The sequence below is a fragment of the Schistocerca serialis genome, chromosome 4, assembly GCF_023864345.2.
Source record: "Schistocerca serialis cubense isolate TAMUIC-IGC-003099 chromosome 4, iqSchSeri2.2, whole genome shotgun sequence".
Classification (NCBI taxonomy): Eukaryota; Metazoa; Arthropoda; class Insecta; order Orthoptera; family Acrididae; genus Schistocerca; species Schistocerca serialis.
This window is the reverse complement of record NC_064641.1, coordinates 66,094,836-66,119,430: the sequence shown is the minus strand read 5'-3', so window position 1 is coordinate 66,119,430 and position 24,595 is coordinate 66,094,836. Positions and strand designations below refer to the sequence as shown.

The window sequence follows — 24,595 nt, the reverse complement described above, 5'->3', positions numbered from 1 at the left end:
ACGACTCACCGTGCTTTTGTCCACTGCCAGATCACCGTAGACATTCTGCAAGCGCCTATGAATATCTGAGATGCCCTGGTTTTCCGCCAAAAGAAACTATCACTGCCCGTTGTTTGCAACGCACATCCGTTACAGACGCCATTTTAACAGCTCCGTACAGCGCTGCCACCTGTCGGAAGTCAATGAAACTATACGAGACGAAGCGGGAATGTTTGAAAATATTCCACAAGAAATTTCCGGTTTTTTCAACCAAAATTGGCCGAGAAAAAAAATGTGTTGCATTACTTATTGAACTGCCCTCGTACATCTAGTTTTTCCCTTAAAGAGGAGTATACATCACATACATTTATCATAAATTAACTATTTTCATGCTTGCTAATAACTACAATTAACCTCAAAATGTTTCATACAACTAGTAGTTTTCACCATAGGTTTTTGTGTTGTCTTAATAGAAACCTCATTTTGTGTATTTGCTTCAATTTTTATTGGGAAATACCAACCTTTTTGCTCAACAGATTAAAGATAACCAGTGGGCTTAATTTAAAATCATCTGTTCACTGTCCTGCAACATATTGTACCAGCTAAAATGCAGCCCCACTGTGAATACTGTTCTTGAACACAGAATGTGTTTGCTAGCATTTGTAAGCAGCTGGAAATCACCCGACTAATGTCGAACAACTGGCAGCTGCTGTGAGTTGTCATGTTGGAAAAGCTCCCGAGAGTCGTGCAACTGTGGTACCTCAAGTACTACCCACTGCTGTGGATCTTGTTTCCTCTGCAGGAAGTACAGGATCTGTCACTACCTGTTCACTTGACTGCAAATGACATGACATGTCATGGAAGATATAGGCGTCCTGTACATAGTGGATAGGGACCATGGATGACTCAAGGTGTTGTACCACCAAGTATGAGGTGCTGTCTTTCACTGAAACTGAAACAGCAGAACTCACTTCACCTGTTTTGGAGAAACCTGTTTAGTCCAGTGTCAAGGACACTCCTGTGAGTACGCAGGCACAATGAATAAAGGAGCTGAAAAGTTCTGACAGCTACGTGATGACTTTGTCATTACGTTCCTCAATTTTCCACGTCTGCAGGAAAGTAATTTGGTCCTGGAGTCTTTCTATTTTTCACGTTAAAATGGAAACTTTTGGCCTAATCTGTTGTCATGCGGAGTGTAGCGGCAGTGGGGAGTCTGGTGTGTTGCGTGGTATACCCCATGTGTTACATGCTTCACCCACAGTCCTGCTTTCGAGACATCTTCGCGGGTACTGGGCACAGTTGGGCCACCCTCTCCCCAAGGGGAGTGGCAGGTTCAACGGCGTTCGCGTGGCACGAGGCGCAGGGTCAATGTGGAGGCTGGCTGTGTGGCATCGCCCGCTCTGCCTGTGAGTGGACATGTGGCCACTCCTTCAGCAAGGTCCAAGCAGGCACACTGGGGGAGGGGTTTATTAGTGGTTGGGAGTTCCAATGTTAGGCGGGTGATGGAGCCCCTTAGGGAAATAGCAAGAAGGTCGGGGGAAAAGGCCAGTGTTCACTCTGTCTGCTTGCTGGGGGGGGGGGGGGGGGGGGGGGTCATCTGAGATGTGGAGGCAGCCCTTCCAGCAGCAATAGAGAGCACTGGGTGCACTCAACTACAAATTGTTGCTCATGTCGGTATCAATGACTCCTGCCGTCTGGGTTCAGAGGTCTTCCTCAGTTCATACAGACGGTTGGCGGAGTTTGTGAAGGCGGAAAGCCTCGCTCGTGGGGTGCAACCTGAGCTAACTATTTGTAGTGTTGTTCCCAGAACCGATCACGGTCCTCGGTTTGGAACCGAGTGGAAGGCTTAAACCAGAGGTTCAGATGATTCTGCGAGGATCTGGGGAGCAAACTTCTCGATCTCCGCTGTCGGGTGCAGAAATGTAGGGTCCCCCTGAATAGGTCAGGCATGCACTACACATAGGAAGCGGATACAAAGGTAGTGGAGTATGTGTGGAGTGCACATGTGGGTTTTTTAGGTTAGAGAATTCCCTCCCTAGGCCCGACAAAATGCCTCCTGAGACGCGACAAGGTAGTAGTAGGCAAAACGCAACAGGGAATAACAATATTAATGTGGTAATAGTAAACTGCAGGAGTGTCTATAGGAAGGTCCCAGAACTGCTCAGATTACATGAAGCGAAATGTAGTGCGAGGGAGGCTACGCGAAAGGCGTTCAATGAATTTGAAAGTAAAGTTCTATGTACTGACTTGGCAGAAAATCCTAAGAAATTTTGGTCATATGTCAAAGCGGTAGGTGGATCAAAACAAAATATTCAGACACACTGAACAAAATTGTACTGAAACAAGAGGATGACAGACTAAAGGCCAAATTACCAAATGTCTTTTTCCAAAGCTGTTTCACAGAGGAAGACTGCACTGTAGTTCCTTCTCTAGATTGTCGCACAGATGACAAAATGGTAGATATCGAAATAGATGACAGAGGAATAGAAAAACAATTAAAATCGCTCAAAAGAGGAAAGGCCACTGGACCTGATGGGATACCAGTTCGATTTTACACAGAGTACGCAAAGGAACTTGCACCCCTTCTTGCAGCGGTGTACCGTAGGTCTCTACAAGAGTGTAGCCTTCCAAAAGATTGGAAAAGGGCACAGGTCATTCCCGTTTTCAAGAACGGATATCGAACAGATGTGCAGAACTATAGACCTATATCTCCAACGTCGATCAGTTGTAGAATTTTGGAACACGTATTATGTTCGAGTATAATGACTTTTCTGGAGACTAGAAACCTACTCTGTAGGAATCAGCAAGGATTTCGAAAAAGACGATCGTGTGAAACCCAGCTCGCGCTATTCGTTCATGAGACTCAGAGGGCCATAGACAGGGTTCCCAGGCAGACGTCGTGTTTCTCGATTTCCACAAGGCGTTTGATACAGTTCCCCACAGTCGTTTAATGAACGAAGTAAGAGCATATGGATTATCAGACCAATTGTGTGATTGGATTGAAGAGTTCCTAGGTAACAGAATGCAGCATGTCATTCTCAATGGAGAGAAGTCTTCTGAAGTAAGAGTGATTTCTGGTGTGCCGCAGGAGACTGTCACAGGACCGTTGCTATTCACAATATATATAAATGACCTTGTGGATGACATCGGAAGTTCACTGAGGCTTTTTGCGGATGATGCTGTGGTATATCGAGAGGTTGTAACAACGGAAAATTGTACTGAAATGCAGGAGGATCTGCAGCGAATTGACGAATGGTGCAGGGAATGGCAATTGAATCTCAATGTAGACAAGTGTAATGTGCTGCGAATACATAGAAAGAAAGATCCTTAATCATTTAGCTACAATATAGCAGGTCAGCAACTGGAAGCAGTTAATTCCATAAATTATCCGAGAGTAGGCATTAGGAGTGATTTAAAATGGAATGACCATATACAATTAATCGTCAGTAAAGCAGATGCCAAACAGATTCATTGGAAGAATCCTAAGGAAATGCAGTCTGAAAACAAAGGAAGAAGGTTACATAACACTTGTTTGCCCACTGCCTGAACATTGCTCACCGGTGTGGGACCCGTACCAGATAGACTTGATAGAAGAGAGAGAGAAGATCCAACAGAGAGCAGCGCGCTTCGTTACAGGATCATTTAGTAATCGCGAAAGTGTTACGGAGATGATAGATAAACTCCAGTGGAAGACCCTGCGGGAGAGACGCTCAGTAGCTAGGTACGGGCTTTTGTTGAAGTTTCAAAAACATACCTTCACCGAGGAGTCAAGCAGTATATTGCTCCCTCCTACGTATATCTCGTGAAGAGACCATGAGGATAAAATCAGAGAGATTAGAGCCCACACAGAGGCATACTGACAATCTTTCTTTCCACGAACAATATGAGACTGGAATAGAAGGAAGAACTGATATAGGTACTCAAGGTACCCTCCGCCACACACCATCAGGTGGCTTACGGAGTATGGATATGGATGCGGATGTAGATGTAGAACTGGTCGAGTCGTGACATTGGCTTTTCGTACTGATGGGTGAAAGAATTCACTATTGGATATTTCACCAAAATACTCTCACCAACATCCCAAAATCAGCTTGCTGTTATGCAGCTGCAACTATTCTTATCTTTTACACACCTATAGTCTCCTGACCTGCTCTACACTTCGCACAGTTAAGTCTGTGATTCTGTCCTCCTCTTTATTTGTTAGCTGGTTGTATAAACACTGCCGGTGATTTACTTTGGTCTCAGCTACTGATCGTTTTGGCAACTGCTTGATGGCTTTCTAATTCTGAAGGTTCTTTACCACAGACCTTACAATCCCTCCCTGGAAATTTGTTCAATGTCTCAAATTTTCCTTGCCTTTGCTTTTCATGCCTTTTTATGAAAATGAAGTAAACAATACATAGAGCATTATTTCTATTTATATGCAGTGTAAGTAATGTAATAATTGAAAAAAGTTTCTGCATAAGGGCTCAACCTCACAACACTGATTATTGTTCTGTAATCTTCCCACTGCACCAACTGCTGCCTGGAAACTACGCTAACGTAAACAACTCTTGTCTCGCCCAAACCTCACTAAAAACAAAATTTTTTTCTACATGCTTAGCCATATGGAGGCCCCATTTCTGTCAATTTCATTTTTGGCCAAGCCCTGTATTATTCCATAAATTTGGACGAAATTTGTAATGATGAGTAGGCACTATCCCCTTGTGAGTTGTCACCAAAATGTCTTAACAGAAGGCATCTTATGCTTCCACTAAAAAATACTTGAGTTGAAGGTCCAACTTTCACACCAATGAACTGAATCATTCTTATTCTCAGCTGTAAACCAATGTCTGGCCCTGGAGAGAATTTTCTCATCGTCGATGATTATTTTGCCTGCTGTATAAAATTATGGAATGTACTCCCCACTTGGAGTCACATCACTTGTATGACATAGTGCCCAAGTACTCAAAGGAGGACACATTATTAACTGCATTATCTTGTATTGAGAGTTTTGTTTGATTTCCCAACTAGACGATATCATAATTTTGGTCTTGGAAGGGTTAATAGACAGACTGAACTCTTCACTGTGCTGAACTAGACAGTTTAACGTACAGTAAGGAAAAGTTCCAACGACAAAACCAATTTACTCAAAATGATAGCAGTTAATAACAAAGTGTAAACCTAACATAGTAGATGACCACCTTAAAGAGAAAACTACTGAAAGAGTTACTACGCTCGGCACCCCTATTATTGAGTCAAACCCAAAAAAATATTTCTCTATTCCTTTCGTGGGGCCCATCTCCTATCAGATTCAATGCCTTCTTCAAAATAAATACGACTGGAACGTTGCTTTTTCTACCAAACCACTTCATTCATAATTTACAATGTATTCATTCCCTTTAGAAAATTCTGGTGTTTACAAAATTGTCTGCAATACCTGCACTTCTTACTACATAGGACAAACAGGGCATGCCTTTACAACCAGATATAAAGAACACCTGTTAAGAAAAAATGGCCCCCAAAATTCGTCCTTTGCCGACCATCTTCTGATTACAGGTCACGCACCTAAAGCTATTTACGGTAACAACATTTTGCACACCGAAAAGAAAGGGCGCAGATTAGATATTCTAGATGAATTAGATATTTTTAAACATCTCTCTAGAAATGATAGCCTCATTCTCAATGAACAGCTGCAGCTATGCAATAAAAATTTCTTCAATGGTACAAAGCTGTTACTTGACAGTCGACTTCGGGTCTCCTTATGCAGTTTGCCGAAATGTTCTTTTCCATCTAAGTCATACTCATAATTTCAATTATTAAATGGTTTTTTGGCCATATTCCATGTAATATTGCTTTCTACAAGCTGTCATTCAGCCCACTCTGTATTTTCATAATAATGTTTTATGTTTTATATTGTGCTTCTAAGCTCCGATGCAGACAAAATGTTACGTTGTCTGCGCTGTCAAATGAATGTTGATTTTCATTATGTACTGAACATTATTCATTATAATTTTATCTGCTTACACTTGAATGTGAAGTAGCCTAATTGTGCATACGGCTACTAGATGGCACACTCGTTGCAATACCATGTTCACCTGGCCGCATTTGTTAACGCGGGCACCTCTGTCTGTTGCATCCTGTGGCTGAACAGATACTAGCAGCCCATAGTGGTTCGCCTCATTTATGCTATCTTAAATATTTTGTGACTAAAGGTGTTTTGGTGTGTTAATTACTTTATACGTGACATGTAAGTACTGCTTATGTCTTTTACTGTTATTCAGTACTTGCACTCTTTATATAAAATGGTCTTATCCTGTAACTCTGTGACTATGTTATAGGCCACTTTAATCGTTTTCAATTCTGATAAAGGCACTCCCAGTAGTGTTGAAACCAGGTTAATTAAGTCTGAACTGAGGGCTTATTTCTTGCAATTGTAATTTTAATCTTTTCTTTTTGACGACTTTAGTAATTACTTCTGGGTACTCTAGATTTTTAATAATTACTTGGGTAATAAGTTGAGCACTCACTGTAACGTTTCAAAAATGAAGCATTTTAAAACACAAATTCTACCCAAATATATCTATTAACATTAGCACCATGGTATGTTTTCACAAATATCACATTTGTATCGGTACTGTTCGAACAATGTGAAATCAGTATGGTTTCTTATAAAACTTTCTTCATTATTGGTAGCTGATGGTTATGTGTACAATAACCTATGAGGGAATCTGAAGAAAGTTCTGGAAACAAAGAGAATATGTTCCACAAAAAACTGCACCAGCTTGTCTCCTCTTAAGTTTCTTTCACAAACACCATATTTGCCTATGATGTTACCTATAGCACCAGACCCTAAATTTTAAATGTCCAATAAGCAGAAAAACTGTCAATGAACCTTTGAACCGTGAAATATACGTAACTTATTTTGCTCAGAGTGGGATGCCCAACACTAAGCATCTAAGGAATAATTCTAATGGAGCATTTGAATAGATAGATACAAAAATCACCACTGAAATGACTTGCTACTTTCTTAGGGGAAAGAAAATCTCTCATTGTAAAGCACAGACTAAATACATCACTATAGAAATTACAAACAAGGTAAAGCAAGAGAATGTACAGTCACTAGACAAATGACTGTTCAGTGTAATAAACATATTTTTCTTGAGAACTCCATTTAGCAGTGTAAAATTTCTCATTTAACATATCACTTAGTTCTGTACTCAAAAGTTTGTTGGATTACTGTGCATCACACACACACACACACACACACACACACACACACGAGAGAGAGAGAGAGAGAGAGAGAGAGAGAGAGAGAGAGAGAGAGAGAGAGAGACATAGTGCATACCTTTTTTGGTGACACGTCATCTTTTTGTACTTCTTCATCAGAAACAGATTTTCTCTTAAGACAACCAGACTCAGTCTTGGAATTAGTTTCTGGTAGTTCAACCTCTTTCTGGTCTTTTGAGTATTCTTTGTACCATCTGAAAACATCAGTATCCAAAACTAAGATTTTACTGCATAAATACATCAACATTCATTTGCTTTCCAGAAACTTTGAGTAGTTCCACAACAATACTAAACATTGAAGAGGTTCACAAACACCATCTGTAACCAGTACAACCAACAAAAACAAACAACATTTTACGAGGCTGAGTCATTAAGTTTTAATTATCACATCGGAAAAAAAGAACTGTTTTGTTTGTTTGCAGGAAGGTATATATCATTGGTCCTCATAATTTTAAATGCCTGTGCCACACTACCATAGCACACCACCAGAGAGGGCAAAGCAAAATAGTGTAGTTCATCAGGTAATATGGTGTCAGTGAGTTGGTTTGTCCCACTTGTAATTCCTTAGTGATAGGGCATATCATCGTTCTTATGTTGAGGGGTGCTGATGAGGGGACACACTGGCAAGTCCTCATCAGCACCCTCCACCAATCAGAAGGTAGGTGAGAATCATGCAGGGTGCACTGGGGACTCAGAGTCAGGGTGCGGGGTGGGGGGTGGGGGAATACTACACTCTCCTGGATTCTGCCTTTGGTCGACTAACACGCTCTTCTCTCCTGCCCTCTGGGGCTTACCCTTTAGATTCCTGGCTGTATAGCCTCTTCAAATGGGCTGGTGGGTTTCCCCAGGCAAACCAAATTACCTGTATGCCCTTTGTCATTCTCAGGTCATCATGCACAAAATGGTATTGCTATCAGGACAGCAGCTACTTTATAGTTGGTTCCTACTTTCAACTGTGTGGTAGTTACGACTGGAATCCTTGAATTGCTACCCAGGCCAGAAGAACCAGAACTTTGGATGCGGATTTCATCCAGGCCGCTCGGTAGATGCTTTAGTACCAACTGCTAGCTATGTGTGCATGTGCTGAGTGTGCACATTAGCTACATGGCGTTACTGATGGCTGCGAGTCACTGTACAGCCACTCGCTAATCACTTCTCAACATGCTGTCTGTCGCTGCCCCTCTGCTACCCAATGCCGGTCTGGGCTTGGTGGCTCCACCATCTATTTCTGTAGCAGTGGTGAGAGTTTGGGGGTCATCTCTTTCTCGCAGACACTGTTGCTTGCTGAGGGTCCTGCTCCGTGACAATGCACTGCCACCTACAAATCACTGTAATGTGAGTGTCGCTAACTGTACTTCATTCACAAACAGAGTTCCCACATTAGCATAGCAGGACCACAGTTTGGGGATTGTTCTCCTAGAGACCAAGAGTTCTACTTTCCATTTTTTGTAATTGTGATTGTTAAACAGTTCGCCCATCTGATTTGTAAGTGTGTCTCCTGTTTCAGAGAAATCCAGAGAAGCTGTTAATACTGCTACTTCACTGTGTGCTATTGTAAACGAGTATCCCAAAGTTGGCTTTATTCTGAGAAAACTAGGGCAAATGTGAACACATTTTTGCAAAATGTGTCACCTTTGTGAGTGGTTAAAAGGGTTTTTATTGAATGTGGTCAAACTTATATTGTCCATGGGTGCCCACATGTATGTCAGGCCTGTCAACATGTTGTGGAATGCTGGAAGATTTGACACCCTGTCTAGAGGCTAGCAGTGCACTATTCTGGTAACTGCAGGAGCAGTCACTACTGCGACAACTTGTCCACGTTCTGGCAGAAGCAGGAGAAGAATTCAACACGTTTGATGACAGGATTCGTGCCAGCTCTTCACACTCATAATTTAAAGAGAGATGTGATGCACAATGAGTTTTTATTATGAGCAGCAGAGAAGGATGCAGCACACATCTTCATTAGAGGATTTGGTCCCCAGAATGGTGGAGAAGTAAAATTAGTGTTTACCTTTTCGCTGCACGAAGCGATCTGTCTAGAAGTGTTAAGTGAGGAGAGAGAAAACTATTTCGTGCCCTTGCGTAATAGCAAATTGTGGTGTGTGGAAGGTGTGAAGAAAATAGCATCAAAGTGTTTGGCCCAATATTGCCCTATCTGGCAACAGGTAGGACCCTTGGTATGCACTATCTTCAAATGCAACAGAATAGGGAACACTGGCCATAATAATGCGAGGAGGAATGGATTTCACTCGTGAAATGATCGGTCGGGGTAGGGGGTGGGTGTGGGGTGTAGGCATAATCCCAGCAAGAACCATCGACCTCTTAGTTTGTGTGGAGCAAGCAATGCCAATTATAACTACAGGGTTATTACAAGTGATTGAAGCGATTTCACAGCACTACAATAACTTTATTATTTGAGATATTTTCACAATGCCTTGCACACACATACAAAAACTCAACAAGTTTTTTTAGGCATTCACAAATGTTCGATATGTACCCCTTTAGTGATTCGGCAGACATCAAGCCGATAATCAAGATCCTCCCACACTCGGCGCAGCATGTCCCCATCAATGAGTTCGAAAGCATCGTTGATGCGAGCTTGCAGTTCTGGCACGTTTCTTGGTAGAGGAGGTTTAAACACTGAATCTTTCACATAACCCCACAGAAAGAAATCGCATGGGGTTAAGTCGGGAGAGCGTGGAGGCCATGGCATGAATTGCTGATCATGATCTCCACCACGACCGATCCATCGGTTTTCCAATCTCCTGTTTAAGAAATGCCGAACATCATGATGGAAGTGCGGTGGAGCACCATCCTGCTGAAAGATGAAGTCGGCGCTGTCGGTCTCCAGTTGTGGCATGCGCCAATTTTCCAGCATGTCCAGATACACGTGTCCTGTAACGTTTTTTTCGCAGAAGAAAAAGGGGCCGTAAACTTTAAACCGTGAGATTGCACAAAACACGTTAACTTTTGGTGAATTGCGAATTTGCTGCACGAATGCGTGAGGATTCTCTACCGCCCAGATTCGCACATTGTGTCTGTTTATTTCACCATTAAGAAAAAATGTTACTTCATCACTGAAAACAAGTTTCGCACTGAACGCATCCTCTTCCATGAGCTGTTGCAACCGCGCCGAAAATTCAAAGCCTTTGACTTTGTCATCGGGTGTCAAGGCTTGTAGCAATTGTAAACGGTAAGGCTTCTGCTTTAGCCTTTTCCGTAAGATTTCCCAAACCGTCGGCTGTGGTACGTTTAGCTCCCTGCTTGTTTTATTCGTCGGCTTCCGCGGGCTACGCGTGAAACTTGCCAGCACGCGTTCAACCGTTTCTTTGCTCACTGCAGGCCGACCCGTTGATTTCCCCTAACAGAGGCATCCAGAAGCTTTAAACTGCGCATACCATAGCCGAATGGAGTTAGCAGTTGGTGGATCTTTGTTGAACTTCGTCCTGAAGTGTCATTGCACTGTTATGACTGACTGATGTGAGTGCATTTCAAGCACGACATACGCTTTCTCGGCTCCTGTCGCCATTTTGTCTCACTGCGCTCTCGAGCGCTCTGGCGGCAGAAACCTGAAGTGCGGCTTCAGCCGAACAAAACTTTATAGTTTTTCTACGTATCTGTAATGTGTTGTGACCATATGTCAATGAATGGAGCTACAGTGAATTTATGAAATCGCTTAAATCATTTGTAATAGCCCTGTATAAATGGTACCACCCTAGGGGAAACGATCAGGATATTAGTAGACACAGGAGCCCAGGTGAGCCTGGTGTTTTTTACTCTCTGAGGTAAGTGGAGTGTGAAACGTGTCCATAGTTCGGGTACTGAAATAATTCGTCCGTTAGGAGCTTGTAATGTTGAATCAGAGCTTGATGGAAATAAATATAGTTTTGAAATGGAAGTTGTCACAAAGCAGGATTGCGAGTTTGATGTTATCCTGAAAGTGAGTTTCTGAGCCAGTTCAGGGTGTGACAGATTACCAATCGCTGTCAAATTCGTTGGTGAGGAATTCCTGGGAAAAGCACCAGTCCATGGAATTCCATGAATTTGTGTATTTTGGTGTTGAAGGCAGTCATCTCTGCAACATCAAGCAGTGGCACCAAAAGAATTCATCAGGTAACAATCAAAACGAGTGACCTTAGTGAAAGTTCCTTTCTAGTTGAGCTGCAGGGCCAGAACGAAGTTCTAGATTACTCCAAGTGCATGTTAAGAGAAGCCTTTGTAATACCAAAAGTTCAAAATGGAAGAATTAGTGTTCTCATGTGCCTAGATAATTTGTGTGAGGGAAGTGATGATACCCCAAGCGGTAATACTAGCCAGTATGCAAAGTCTAAGTGGTGGGGAGGTATCACACACAAAAGCAGATATGTCTGATGTAGGGAAGTAAGACTTTTTACCTGTATAAAAAAATACATTATCACCCCTTGAGAACTGTTCAAGAGAAAAGTTGTCACACTTGATTGAGCCTGAGCAAAGTTTGTTGTATCCAGGTTTCGAAAAAATTTGCATGCCTATTTGAAGACTGAAAGTAATTGTCCGCTACTGATGTAGTTCATCACAAAATCCTGACTGGGGATGCCAGGTCAATAATGTCGGACCTATACCAAATTCTGCACCAGCTACAGTTTGTTGTGGAAGAAACAATCCAGCAACAAATCGATAAAGGAATCATCCAGTTGTTTTCCAGCACCTGGGCTTCACCAACAGTAGTTATATCAATGGCAAGAAGATCTATTGCCTAGTGTAGACAGGAGAGCTGTAAACAAAGTCACTACCTCTGACTCTTTGCCCTTGCCACAAATTAATGAAAACCAAAACAGATTAAAAAACTGCAAATTTGTCACTACCCTAAACGAGAAATCTGGATATCACTAAATTCCAATGGCTGCTAAAGAGTGACCAAAAAGTCTTTCATTGTATCTTCTGGCTTGTGTAAGTTTCCAAAGAGGCCTATTGGCTTAAGAAATGCCTTCACCACATTTCAGAGATTTGCGATTTGATATTTTGATAGTTGAAGCCCACTACTTACTTGGTTTACTTAGATATCATAGTGTTCTCTTGAACTATTGAGGAACACACCAAGCAGTTCAGAATTGTACTGGCAAGATTGAAAATGCACACAAAAGTTTGAAGTCAGAAAAATGTGTCAAGTCAAGGACTCTGGACAAATTATTAGCTCCTCCGGGGTAAACTTTGCTGTTTGAAGTGAATTATTCTACATGTTATTTGTATGGTAGGCAATTCACAGTGGTAACTGACCACACTGCCTTACTCTGGCCATTAAATCTAAAGCACCCCAGCTGTCATTTGACTCACTGGGCACTGAAACTGACTGAAAATTGTTATACTGTATCCCATAAACCAGGTAAATTGCACCGAAAAGCTAACACATTATGTAACAAAGTCTTAATATAAACAGAAGAGATACTCATAGAGGAACTGATAGAGACGCAGTGAAAGGATTCTGTTTGCCAGTGGTAGGCCATGCTTCCAGATTTTGTGACTGCAGATGACGTATTGTTTGAAAGACCACTCTTGGGAATCTGATAGTAATGCGACAGAGAGAGTTAAATACTTTCTTGTTTTTCGGGCACATGGAGGATACAGCACACTATACCTCTTATCACCTTGTAAACTCTTCCAAAATGTTCTGAACAATTTCAAATAGTGGCTTTAGACGTGATAGGATCATTGCCACAATCAAAGCAAGAGAATAAAAATTTTCCGTCTATTACTGATCACTTTCCTCAGTACTTGGTGTTAGTACAGATTGCAGACAGGACTGCAGAAACTGTAGCCAAAGCCTATGTGAATCACCTGTTGTTACCACCAGGAAGTCCTAATGCTATCCTAACGAATCAAGTCATGTCTGCTTTGTTTGTTCAAGTATGTAATCTGTTAAGAATCAAGAAGTCAAGAATAATGCCCTTTCAACCTAAAGCCAATGGTCACGTTAAAACCATCCATAAAAATACCGTTGCAACGTTATCCAGATAAGTGAAGAACAAAACCCATTCCAACAGCGAGCATTATATTTCATACGCCCAATCTGCTTACGACAGCAGAATTTACAAGTCAACAGGGCACACCCTCTACGAGGCAGTACAAGCAAACACAAGTTCACCCTTTGAAACAAATTAGCTATGACTGGGTGTAGACTTTAAGAAAATGAAAAACTGGACACACAGACTCAAAATAAAATGGTGCCAAGAACAATGCAATAATAGTGAAGCCACAACTAAACAGTTGCAGAGACTGAATAAACTACCAGTTTTACTCCCACATCAGCCAGGCAACAGGTTTTTGCTGTGAAACCCAGCAATTAAGAAAGGGAAAACAAAGAAGTTGTCTCCACTGTTTGAAGGAACTCACCAGATAAGACTACTGACATCACTTATTAATGCAGAGATAAAATTAACAGACTAGCGTGGTAGTTCACCCTGACAGGTTGAAACCCTATTATGCGTAAAATGCATCCCCCCCCCCTCCCCCCTACTGAGACTACAGAATGACCCAGAAGCCAGGCCTGTTCTGTTAACGGTGCACGAGAAAGAAAGAATTTTCTGCTTCTTCCGCAGCCGGCATGTAATGTCACTAAACACCCTATGAATCCGGTCACAAGAGTAGGCATTCCTGACAGTTTCCTTTGTCTTAATTCTTCATGCACTGCCATCTGGCTTTGGTCACCTATGCCAACTGTCCCACTGTGCTGCGCTTGCACTGTACACTGCAACGCTGCCATTTTCAGTCTCCTGTCTTTCTATTTATAGTAATGAGTGATATGACCTTATCAAATGTTTTGCTGTGTCCTGCTGTGACCCACTGCCAGTAACAGTATATTACCTGCCTGTGCTTATTGTTATGCCTCGCTGCTGCTAGTGCTGCTGCTGCACCCCAGTTTGTTATTATGATGGAGGTAGCAGGAATAAAGATCGATAGTCCGTCAAGTCAGTAATAGATAATAAAGATGTTGGTAAGTCCTGGAAAATGTAGTAATACATTTGCCATAACCTTCTGTGTGACCATATTTATTTTATTTATTTATTTATTTATTTATTTCATGTTCCGTAGATCCAGTTAGTGAGTCAATCACAAGGATATGGAACATGTCAAATTGTACAGGTTTCAATTTAAACTTACAATAAATACAAGGTAAATTCAATGCCAAATAGTACATAGTTTAAGTGAGACATACCCCATATGTTAAGACACGGCGCATGTATCATTTACATCTTTATAATTGACATTTCCTGATTTCTGTCATTCATACCTTATGACTGGCTGTTTTCTCGTGTTAAGAGGAGGAAAATCACTCAGAGATTGGTTGACACGAGTGGTGGCAGTGCCTTGTTTTCCTCTTTCAACTTTGGAGCTGTTTTTGCCTTTTTCCCCATCATGGTAGATTATTAATATTAATCATTAGATTTTGAGCCTCCGTACTCTAGCATTTCATTCCTTATATCCTGGTTCTGTGGAATTTTGAGAACTGCTGTGCCCACCTAATGTTGACGTTACTGCGCGATGCTGACAGATATTGTCTACACACTTGCACATTACACACACCATTTTACTAGAGACAGTTAGGCACATGAATACATGAAAATTCACTTACATTGTCTACACAAAGTCATAATGGACTGTTCCTATTTTCTACCCATTTCACATACTTATTGCTTTTTCTTTATTCCTGTTAATGACCAAAAAGTCCCTCCCCAATGCATCATTACTTTAGTATTCTACTAGATTGTACAGGAACGTAAGTACACTTTGGTTGGTTACTAACAAACTGTTGGTTCACAGATAAAGTTAACATCATAACTGTCACCTTCTCAGTATGACTATGTAGCGAGATGCTAATTACTTACAATTTTCATTTTAATACTTGGAGCCATTCCTCACACGGATATTCGTGCCAATAATAAATCCTTCAAATACACTATACAACACTACACCTACAATTTGTCAAGACAGAGCATACAACGATACACTTCCCATGATAAACTGATTCATTGATACTACAGAGCCAGTACAAACTTGCACTAGAAAGAGATCACCTCAATTATTATTGCCAAAGGAGGGCTGAATCACACTTTGTAAACCCTTCTACATACAAATGTGTCCTCTTGTGAATTGCACAATGTTGTTTATCTACACCAGGCTGTAGACCAGTGTTCTCACCATATCACACAAAGTATAATTAAATCACATCCTAGTTACTACAAGGATGTATTACTTAATTACCATCATCTCTCTATGTATGAAATACCTTCTGTACCCTGCCAATTTTTACAGATGAAGATTCAAATGTCTTTAATTGTTGGTGAGAATGAGAATCCTTAAAGTTGAAACTGTTAACCCTCCCAAATTGTCCTAACAGGAAAACTATTTGTTTGAATTTAATAATCCCTTCTTGGATCTGCAATGAGTATCTATGCACTTAACTGTAATGGAAGCAAAAGTTATTTCCGAGTAATACGGCAAACTTTGTTCATATCAATAACTGGTACCCCTGGCGACATATGATGACTTTGATGCTACCTACTTCCACTCTAACCTCAATTCTCTTTTGTGCAGCTGAAGCAATTTAGCCACTTGCTACATAAGTTGTTCCACAGTCGCAGCCACCACGCAATTTTAACCAGTAGAGGTTCTACTATGAAAATAGCATGGATCCTCCTTTATGATTATTATGTAGTTTCAAGAATATCAGGCATTTGTGTAATCTAAAGCAAATAATAGAGATCTATGAGAAAACTTCAAAACGTGTATATGCACTCCTTAAGAGGCATGCAGATTTTGTGCCTGACGCACATGTGCTTTTAATATTTTACATAATTTGTTTGCTATTATAAAAGGATGGGGGCAATTTGGTGCTCTGGAAGGGAACCACAGCTATAAACAATCAGGGGTAGAACCTAGAATTTCAAAGGTAGGAAAAAAGTTTAGAAAATCTTATGTAACAAGTATAATTATCTTTGTCTTAACCCACCACCAGTAGCCTTTAGGCCCTCAACATATTTTTATACGCGCTGTAAAACCCTGGAATCATCCTCTTTAACTCAAGATGATCACCATAATTTAACAATGCCTTTGGTTTCCTGGCCCACTCTGAACTGACTGAATGTCACTTGGCCCCTCACTAATGCCTGCCTGTTGGAGTGGCACAGTCTCGACAACTCGGGCTTATGGAGCACTAGCAGTCTGGCTGGCCCTCCAGGTCCGCGGCTGTGCCACCATACCGGCTAGCCTCCATGCTAGCCTTCTTAGAACAGATTTGTATGGTGAAAGGCACCAATGGAAAAGAAGAGAAAATTGTAAAATACAGCACTCATTTACTTGGTTTTGTAACAGTCTGCTTTGACATGCATTAATTGTTACATGAACAATAGCCTTCCATTAGTAATAAGGTCTATTTTTCTTAGAAAAGAAGGGGGGCCTGCCCAAGGAAGCACTTCTGATTCTTATTCTGAACACTTGTTTAAAATCCGTAACTCTACTCCTGCGAAAGGGGGAAGAATGTGGAGTGGGCAACCATTTGATGGATTACAGAATAATTTTCTCAAAATTTTATTATTCAGTTTCACAACAGTATGCAGTCCACTCTTGATATGAGTATCTTGTAGTTCCTGCATGGTGCTAGCCCATGGTGAAAAGGGGGGGGGGGGGAGGAGTATCCTTGAGAAGTCCGGGTATGAGGAGCAAGATGGAGACGGGGGAGTGGAGGGAAGCATACCACAATAACAACTTTTCTTTCTTCTCAGCTGAATTACATTATCTATGAGCAGTAGTTCAACTGCATTTTGTAAACATTAATGATGTAGGAAGAGAGATTGCTACTTACCGTAAATAAGACGGACCAAGTTGTGCCTGTGTGCAACTTGACGTGTCTTCTTTACAATAAGTAGCGATCTGTCGTTTCTTACGTTGTTGATATTCCTACCTCGAGTTTCCATTGTTTAGTTTTTAAACACTGACAGTTTATACTGAATAAGATTCATATAAAAATACACATTGAAATATTACGCATTTCAAAATTTGTTATTTATAAAACACAATAAAATTAAATTTCGGTGCTCAGCTAAAAATGCAAAAGTCCATGAGATTTGATGAAATTCCTGAAATTCCCTGGAGACTTTCCCAATTTCTCCATGTAAAATGTAATTTCCTAAGAATTCCAGGTTTTTCAGAAGAATCGCCACGCAGGGAGCAGCCACACTATGCTCTCTCAGATCCCGACCTCCGATCAACTTTCACATTCTCCTCCTCTGACTCCTGGAGCTTATGCTTTAAATACTTGGCCATACGACCCCTCGAAATGGACGGCTGGGATTCCCTAAGTGGACCAGATCGCTGTATGCCCTTTATCTGAATATGCTATTTTACCAGCGAACCATTTGCATTTTTCAATTCAATGCATCTCAGGTCGTCCCACACATTACATTACAACTGATAATCTATCTGAAAACTATTGTCTAAAGTGATAACAGCTTCTGCATATCACATTTATCTCGTATAAATGTTAATATTTATAAGTGATAGCTCACTACAAGAATTTGTCAGTTATTTTTATTACTGTGTCGCATTTTATGTTTTTAGTTTGTGTGCTTTTTAGCGTAAAAGGGCAACATATTTAAGAAGGAATTATCCGAAAATAAAAACAAATTTTGATGTGCTTTAATTCTTTGTTATTTTGTTGCATACCTGCAACACGTATTATATCCTCCACGCCTCAAAGCTTCTCTCAAATTGGAATGTGCATTATATCAAGTGCTGCAATGCTGTAAAATTCCCTCGGACAGAGCTAATTATTCACAGAGTTTTAGTGCACATTTATAAATTATTTTGCATAGTTGCGAATATTTCCAATTCATTGTTTTCGAAGATGTAGAACTCGTTTCAATTGAGGCTGACACTACATACAGGAATACATTTTCATTTTATACTATGTGCTTTTTTCCATTTGCAAAATTCAAGTCTGGAACATTTACACTGAAAACTAGGCTCGAAATAGTAGATGCTTAGTGCAAACTGATGTCAGAACTTTTGGAAGAAGAACATTATATTAAAGGTAGAAGTAACACCAAACTCATTGATAAAAATTCAAATCTTATAAAACATTAACAAAATGCAGTAATGAAATTTCGAGGTGGAATTGCAGTATTGCCAGTACACACATTATAATACAAAAATCTTTTCCTGGTTTCCAGAACTGTTGGTCCTTTCTAGGCCCTGAGTGGTCCCCCTCTCTCAACCTTCCCAAACCTGCGAGTCCTTCCTAAGCATTGCCAGCCACATTTTCTCTGGTGTTTTGGCAGATATTAGCAATTTTGTTTTTTGCAATGTGCAGCTGGATTCAGCCCAAAAAATATTGCTCATCGTGTTTTTCATGTGACACCCAGTGTCGACAGAAAGCATCTGTTTCCTGTTGCAAACAAAATGATTTTTAAAGCGAAATTTTACCTGCCCATTTGATAGAGTAGTCTAGTTCAATATTATTTTATCTACCTGTATTAACAAGGGCAGTAAAATGCGAAGATTAACCGGCACTACAACAGCCACTGAGCAGTGTTGCTGCAAGGCAGCAGCAGTCTGTGTGGGCCAGGGCAGTGCTGTTGCTGCTGAAGTACTGGTTACTCTTCACATTTTACTGTCCTTGTTAATACATACTGATAAAATGCACATTGCACTATACTAATTTGGGATCGTTCTATAGAATGAGCACACACTGGGCATTGCATGAAAGATGTGATGAATCATACTTGTTTAGGCTGACTCTAGCTAAACACTGCAAAAACAAAATTTTGGATAATGGAAGAAAATGTTCCACTGTAGACTGTTAATGAAGGCATGAGCATACAGAACAGGTTCCAACATATGTCAGTGGCTTGAAGACTTCTTAAGTAAAAGAACCCAAGTTTTCTCCTCAACGGTGAGTGTTTGTCAGAGACAATGGTATCATCAGGAGTGCCACAGGGATGTGAGATAGGACCTGACATGTCCGAAAGAACAGACTCCATCTTCATATAGGTAAGGCTTACCGGCCAATGATCTTCAGTGCAGATGCACTAACATTGCTCAAACCCTTATAGGAATCTGAAGACTGACTGCCGGGAGTAATGAATATAGTGGGCAGAGGCACTACAAATGTAGTGTGTGGACAGTAAGATGAAAATGTGGGTCTCTCAGGGAGTCCCTGCAGTCGCACTATCCTCTGTGTCCTCGATGGCTCAGTCGGATAGAGCTTCTGCCATGTAAGCAGGGGGTCCCGGGTTCGAGTCCCAGTCGAGACACACATTTTCAACTGTCCTCGTTGATATTTATCAATGCCTGTAAGCAGTTAATGGTCTGGATTTCATTGTTACCAATAGGTTTGTTCAACACATGAGAATTACAGAGATACTTGTGAACTCAAATGGGAATCCCTGGAGGGCAGACTTGGTTCTTTTTGCGCAACACTACTGAGAAAATTTCGAGAATGAATATTTGAAGCTGACTGCAAAACTATTCTACTGCTGCCAATGTACATTTCACATTTTATAAGGATCACAATAAGAGAATTCAGGACTCATATGGAGACAATTGTTTTTACCTCACTATTGGCATATGGGGCAGGAAAGAAAATGGCTAGTAGTGGTGTAACATTGACTCTGCCATATACCATCTGGTGGCTTGTGGAATATGTATGTAGATTTGCCTGGTGAATTGGGAGGGACACACAGTATATATATGAGAACAACAAAAATAAAAAAAAAAAAAACCTACTAAAATTTGCTTCAAAGCATTTTTGCGGTAGAGTTTCACAAAACATTCTCACTTATGAATAGAATACAGGCCTTTGTGGCCAATCTTGGGGTGCTAGGTATATCATAACTGTGCACCGAAAATTATCTGAAGACTTAAAAACAACTTATATTCAATGCAATTTATTTCTGCTAGTTGATAACATATGGTATGGTAACAACTTTTACTCACGTTTGTTCCAAGGACGACTCAGTCTGTACTGTGTATTCCATCTTCTGCCTGGCTGACTGAAGATCAGATTCCCCATGCAATTCAATATTCATTTTTGATACCACGCTGCCACTGTCTGCAGGTGATTCAGCTCTCTGCAGCTGCCCTTGCCTTGCTAGTCTGAGGCTTTTGGCAGTTATTCTTCTTGCTATACGAGTCTTGTTTGTATCCACTTGTCTGCAGCACGATGAATATAAGCAACAGTGCGATTTCGATTTTTTTCTCGCTCTAAGAGATCGTCTCATTGCTGATGTACTGACAGGAGGCACATTTGATGAACTATGCAGTTTGTCCGCGGCAACCTTTGGCACAACAGTGTTGTCTGCAGTATTCATGACTAGTTCTGAATCTTTTGCACCTACAGGTTTCACTGTGTCTTTACATGGATCACTATTATGTCCATCTTGAAGTGGTACAGTTTTGCTATCTTTTACCTCTGAAACAACAGTCCCAAGTGTGTGAAGCATATTTATTTCTTTATCATTTAAATTATTAACTTTATGTACAGAAGGAATGGATGCAGTTGAATGTTCCTCAACACATGCATCTGAAGAGTCGTAACTATCTTTAGACTTGTTCTGTTTAACTGTGCTTTCAAATGACGGACCTAAATCCGTAATTTCATTAATAGGCTCACAGCAACCACTTTCTGAAGTCGTCTTCACTAGGCTGACAGTGGTAGTTCCTTTCTCTTCATTTGCTCTGGGGGCTTTTAATTTAGCCAACTGTGGTGCATCAGCATTGTTACTTCCAGGTGTTATTAACTGCTGAGCTCTTGAATCAGCACTGCTTCTGGTACTCCTTCCATCACTTGCCCTTCGTGTCCATTTTCGTGTCCTCTTGTTGGACAACAATGTGAGATCTTGAGAATCCTCAACAAAATCTTCTGTGTCCAAACAACTCTGCTGCAAGGACTTCTGTTCTTCACTTCCTACAGTACATTTTGACTGTTCGTTAAAATTGTTTCCAACATTTGACTTGGCATTAATGTTCGTTAAATGGACATATGGTCCTGACACAAGTTTCAAGTTGTCTGACTGCTGTAAATCCACAGAATCTGATAAATGGCCTGATGTTTTATTCACACTGCATCCTGCTTTATCATCTTTTGTAGATTTTATTTCGTGTTCTTCCCCGCACGTAGAGGCACTCTGCAATGTGTCGCTACTGTTTAATTTAACAACTTCTTCTGTCTGTGGAAATGAGCGAGACACATCTTTACTGATAATGGAGGTGTCTATTTCAGTTCTGCAAGTATCATTTGGAACAGTCACAGTATTAAGTGAAAGTGACTCCTCACACGGTTCATTTTCACTCTGAAGTGTTGTGCATTCGTGGATATCTTCTTTGGAAGATGAAGACAAATCACTGTCCCCAGTTCTAAGTAATTCAGTTACACGCTTTTCTTTTCTGTGAGCTTTCCCAAACTGATTATCACATTCAACACCAGTTTTACTACCCTCACTAACACTCCTTTGTCTTGCTTTACGGGTCTTAATACCATCTGCATTTTGTGGATGTTCCTCTGATACTGAACTTTTATCATTTGCATTAACACTGATGTGTTTTGAAGTCTCAGGTAACACATCACACAAATCTTTAACAGTAGTTTCAGGTTTTGTGCTTAATGATTTTCTAGGCCTGCCACGTAACTTCGTGGATTTACTTTTCTCAGTGCTTGAGTCATCCTGTTGGCCTGTGGGAACACTTTCAAATATCAGTTTTTCAGCTGTTTCTTTATCTGTAGATGCCAGCTTCAACTGCACTGAAACTTCATCATCTGGTTTTACAGTTGTTTTTTTACTGTCTGTGGATTGCTCCAGTTTACTGTTAGATTCTGATTTCACCATTTCAGTGACCCTACGTTTTCGCATTACGTTTTCTGCATCCTGAACTTCTTTTTGGTTTATTTCAACTGATACTTCAACATTCCTTAATAAAGAGGATGACAGCCCACCAGAGGTGAGGCTTTTCATTTGTTGGTGCTCATGCTGAACAGATTTCTTTGTTTGTGGGACACTTCCCTCAGGGGACAGTCTTGATCTTAATGTGTATTTATCAATCTTAGATTGTGTCAAGTCCTTCAGTGGTGAAGGCGTAGTACGCTTCGAGGGGTTAATACCAGTGGCTTCACTTGTACTGCAATTAAGTTTATTTTTTTCAGAAATAGAAACTGTCTCCAAAACTGTTGATTTGGACAAGCATAAATTTGCTGAAACATCAGTGGTGTTCTCGTTAACAGCACCACATCCAGGAGACAGATTTTTCTTATCTTTTAACAATCCTCCCTGTAATAGCTTGAATTTAGAACTTTTAGAATTCTTGCCCTTGTTGGTAACCATCTTTTTTAGTGGGTGCAATAATTCTCTCCTGGTCTGTGTTCTCCACTTATTGATATGGCCAACTTTGTTATTTACAGAATTTTTCCCCACATTTCTGATGATCCTTTTCAATGGACGCAATGATTTCCTGCGGTTCGGACTGTTTTCTGACATCATTGTTCTGACAGAAGAGATGGCTGGTTCACTGTTGTCAGTACGACTGCTAACAGACTTAATAGATGAAGAATTTTCTTTGTCGTCTTTAACAGAATTATTGCTACCAGCAGCTGCATCAGCATCAAGCTGATTTTCAGCTATATGTTCAGTGCTGTCTTTAAGGTTTAAGACAGAGCCATCTTCCGCAGCAAGAGTATGTCCTAAACTGACATTCACTTGGCAGTTACGCTCGTGTCCTGCAGGGTCTTTGTGCTCTGTGTCAGCGGTATCAATTTTACGAACCTTAGCCTCTGGAGAAGCGGCATCAGAAAATTGTTTTCCTTTACTCACTGTATTTTCTGACTCTTCCTCGGGTACCTCAAGAGTTTTCTGAATGAGAGATGACAAGGAATTCGGTTTTGTTACACGTCTCAAATGTGCAAATGACAGTTGTTTCTCTTCTGGTCTTGCTGGTTTTGACCACGACAGTCGTTCTGGTATACTGATCTGTGAACTAGAGAAATTATGTATTATAAATACTTTATCTTTCTATAGATTTTAAACACAGAAGTGATATCATGCATTAGTCTTGTTACTTTGAATTACAAATCTAAATTTATTTACAAGATTATTAATGCCCATAATAATGCTGTCAATTGTCGAAGTGCCTTAAAATCTTCTCTACCACCTAAGCCAATAATTTTGGTGACATACGTAGAAACTACAACCATATTTTTGTTATCTGCAATGAAATTGGTAAACAAAACATTTTATTTATTTTATTCGAATTTTTATTTGGTACTTAACGCTTCCAGAAAAAACAAGTATATTTACTACCTAAAAAAAGAGTAAGGCAATGAAATTAATACTTCCTCACTAACAATTAAGTTTGCAGAATGAGTCTTTTAGGCTGCAGCAAAATGTTTCAATCCTTCTTACGTGATTCAAAATTTTCTTAATACTATACAACTTACAGCACAGTGAAAGATTCATTCCAGAAACCAACGCTAAGTAATGGCTATTCTATTCTCATAATACCATCCCTTTTTTACGAAGTGCTAAGTGGTGTGTACAGAAGATGGGTGAAGGGGAGGGGGGACGGGGAAGGGGACAGGGGGAAGGGGTGGGGGGAGAGGGAGGGGACGGGGGGAGGGGTGGTGGGAGAGGGGGAGGGGAGAGGATAGGGGGAGGGGAGAGGAGGGGGAGGATAGGGAGAGGGGGAGGGGAGAGGAGGGGGAGGATAGGGAGAGGGGGAGGAGAGGAGGAGAGGGGGAGGAGAGGAGGAGAGGGGGGGAGAGGGGGGGAGGAGGGGGAGAGGGGGGGAGGAGGGGGGGAGGAGGGGGAGAGGGGGGGAGGAGGGGGAGAGGGGGGGAGGAGGGGAGAGGGGGAGGATGGGAGAGGGGGAGGAGGGGAGAGGGGGAGGAGGGGAGAGGGGGAGGAGGGGAGAGGGGGAGGAGGGGAGAGGGGGAGGAGGGGAGAGGGGGAGGAGGGGAGAGGGGGAGGAGGGGAGAGGGGGAGGAGGGGAGAGGGGGAGGAGGGGGAGGAGGGGAGAGGGACGGATGGAGGTAGGGAGCAATGCATCCAATTTTTAATGTGAAAACTCAACACTTTTTAAGTAAAACAAACACTATTAACATTCCAATCTCTGTTCACCATGTCTACATATTTATTTCTCAACACAGTCACCCTGGCAACGAACACATTTCCCTCAATTAGAAACTAGTTTGTTGATACCATCAGCAGAGAACATTTGACTTTGTTGACAGAGCCACAACCTCACCTCTGTTTTCACAGCTTTGCCACTATCAAAGTGTATTCCTCAAATGTGTTCTTTAAGTTCTGGGACCAGATGAAAATTGCAT

At 41.1% G+C, this 24,595-nt stretch overlaps 1 protein-coding gene and 1 non-coding gene across 2 annotated transcripts in view; one reads left to right on the top strand and one right to left on the bottom strand.

Annotated features, from left to right (window-relative positions):
- Positions 1–24,595, bottom strand: part of LOC126473821 (telomere-associated protein RIF1-like) — a 112,900-nt gene that overhangs the window by 78,048 nt on the left and 10,257 nt on the right. The window contains exons 3-4 of the mRNA XM_050101138.1: positions 20,218–23,247; positions 7,307–7,442 (exon numbers count right to left, since the gene is read on the bottom strand). Of these exons, the coding sequence (XP_049957095.1) occupies positions 7,307–7,442; positions 20,218–23,247 (3,166 nt within the window). The remainder of the gene's footprint in view (positions 1–7,306; positions 7,443–20,217; positions 23,248–24,595) is intronic.
- On the top strand, positions 19,461–19,535 carry Trnat-ugu (transfer RNA threonine (anticodon UGU)). The gene has a single exon. It is a non-coding gene; the product is annotated as a tRNA-Thr (tRNA).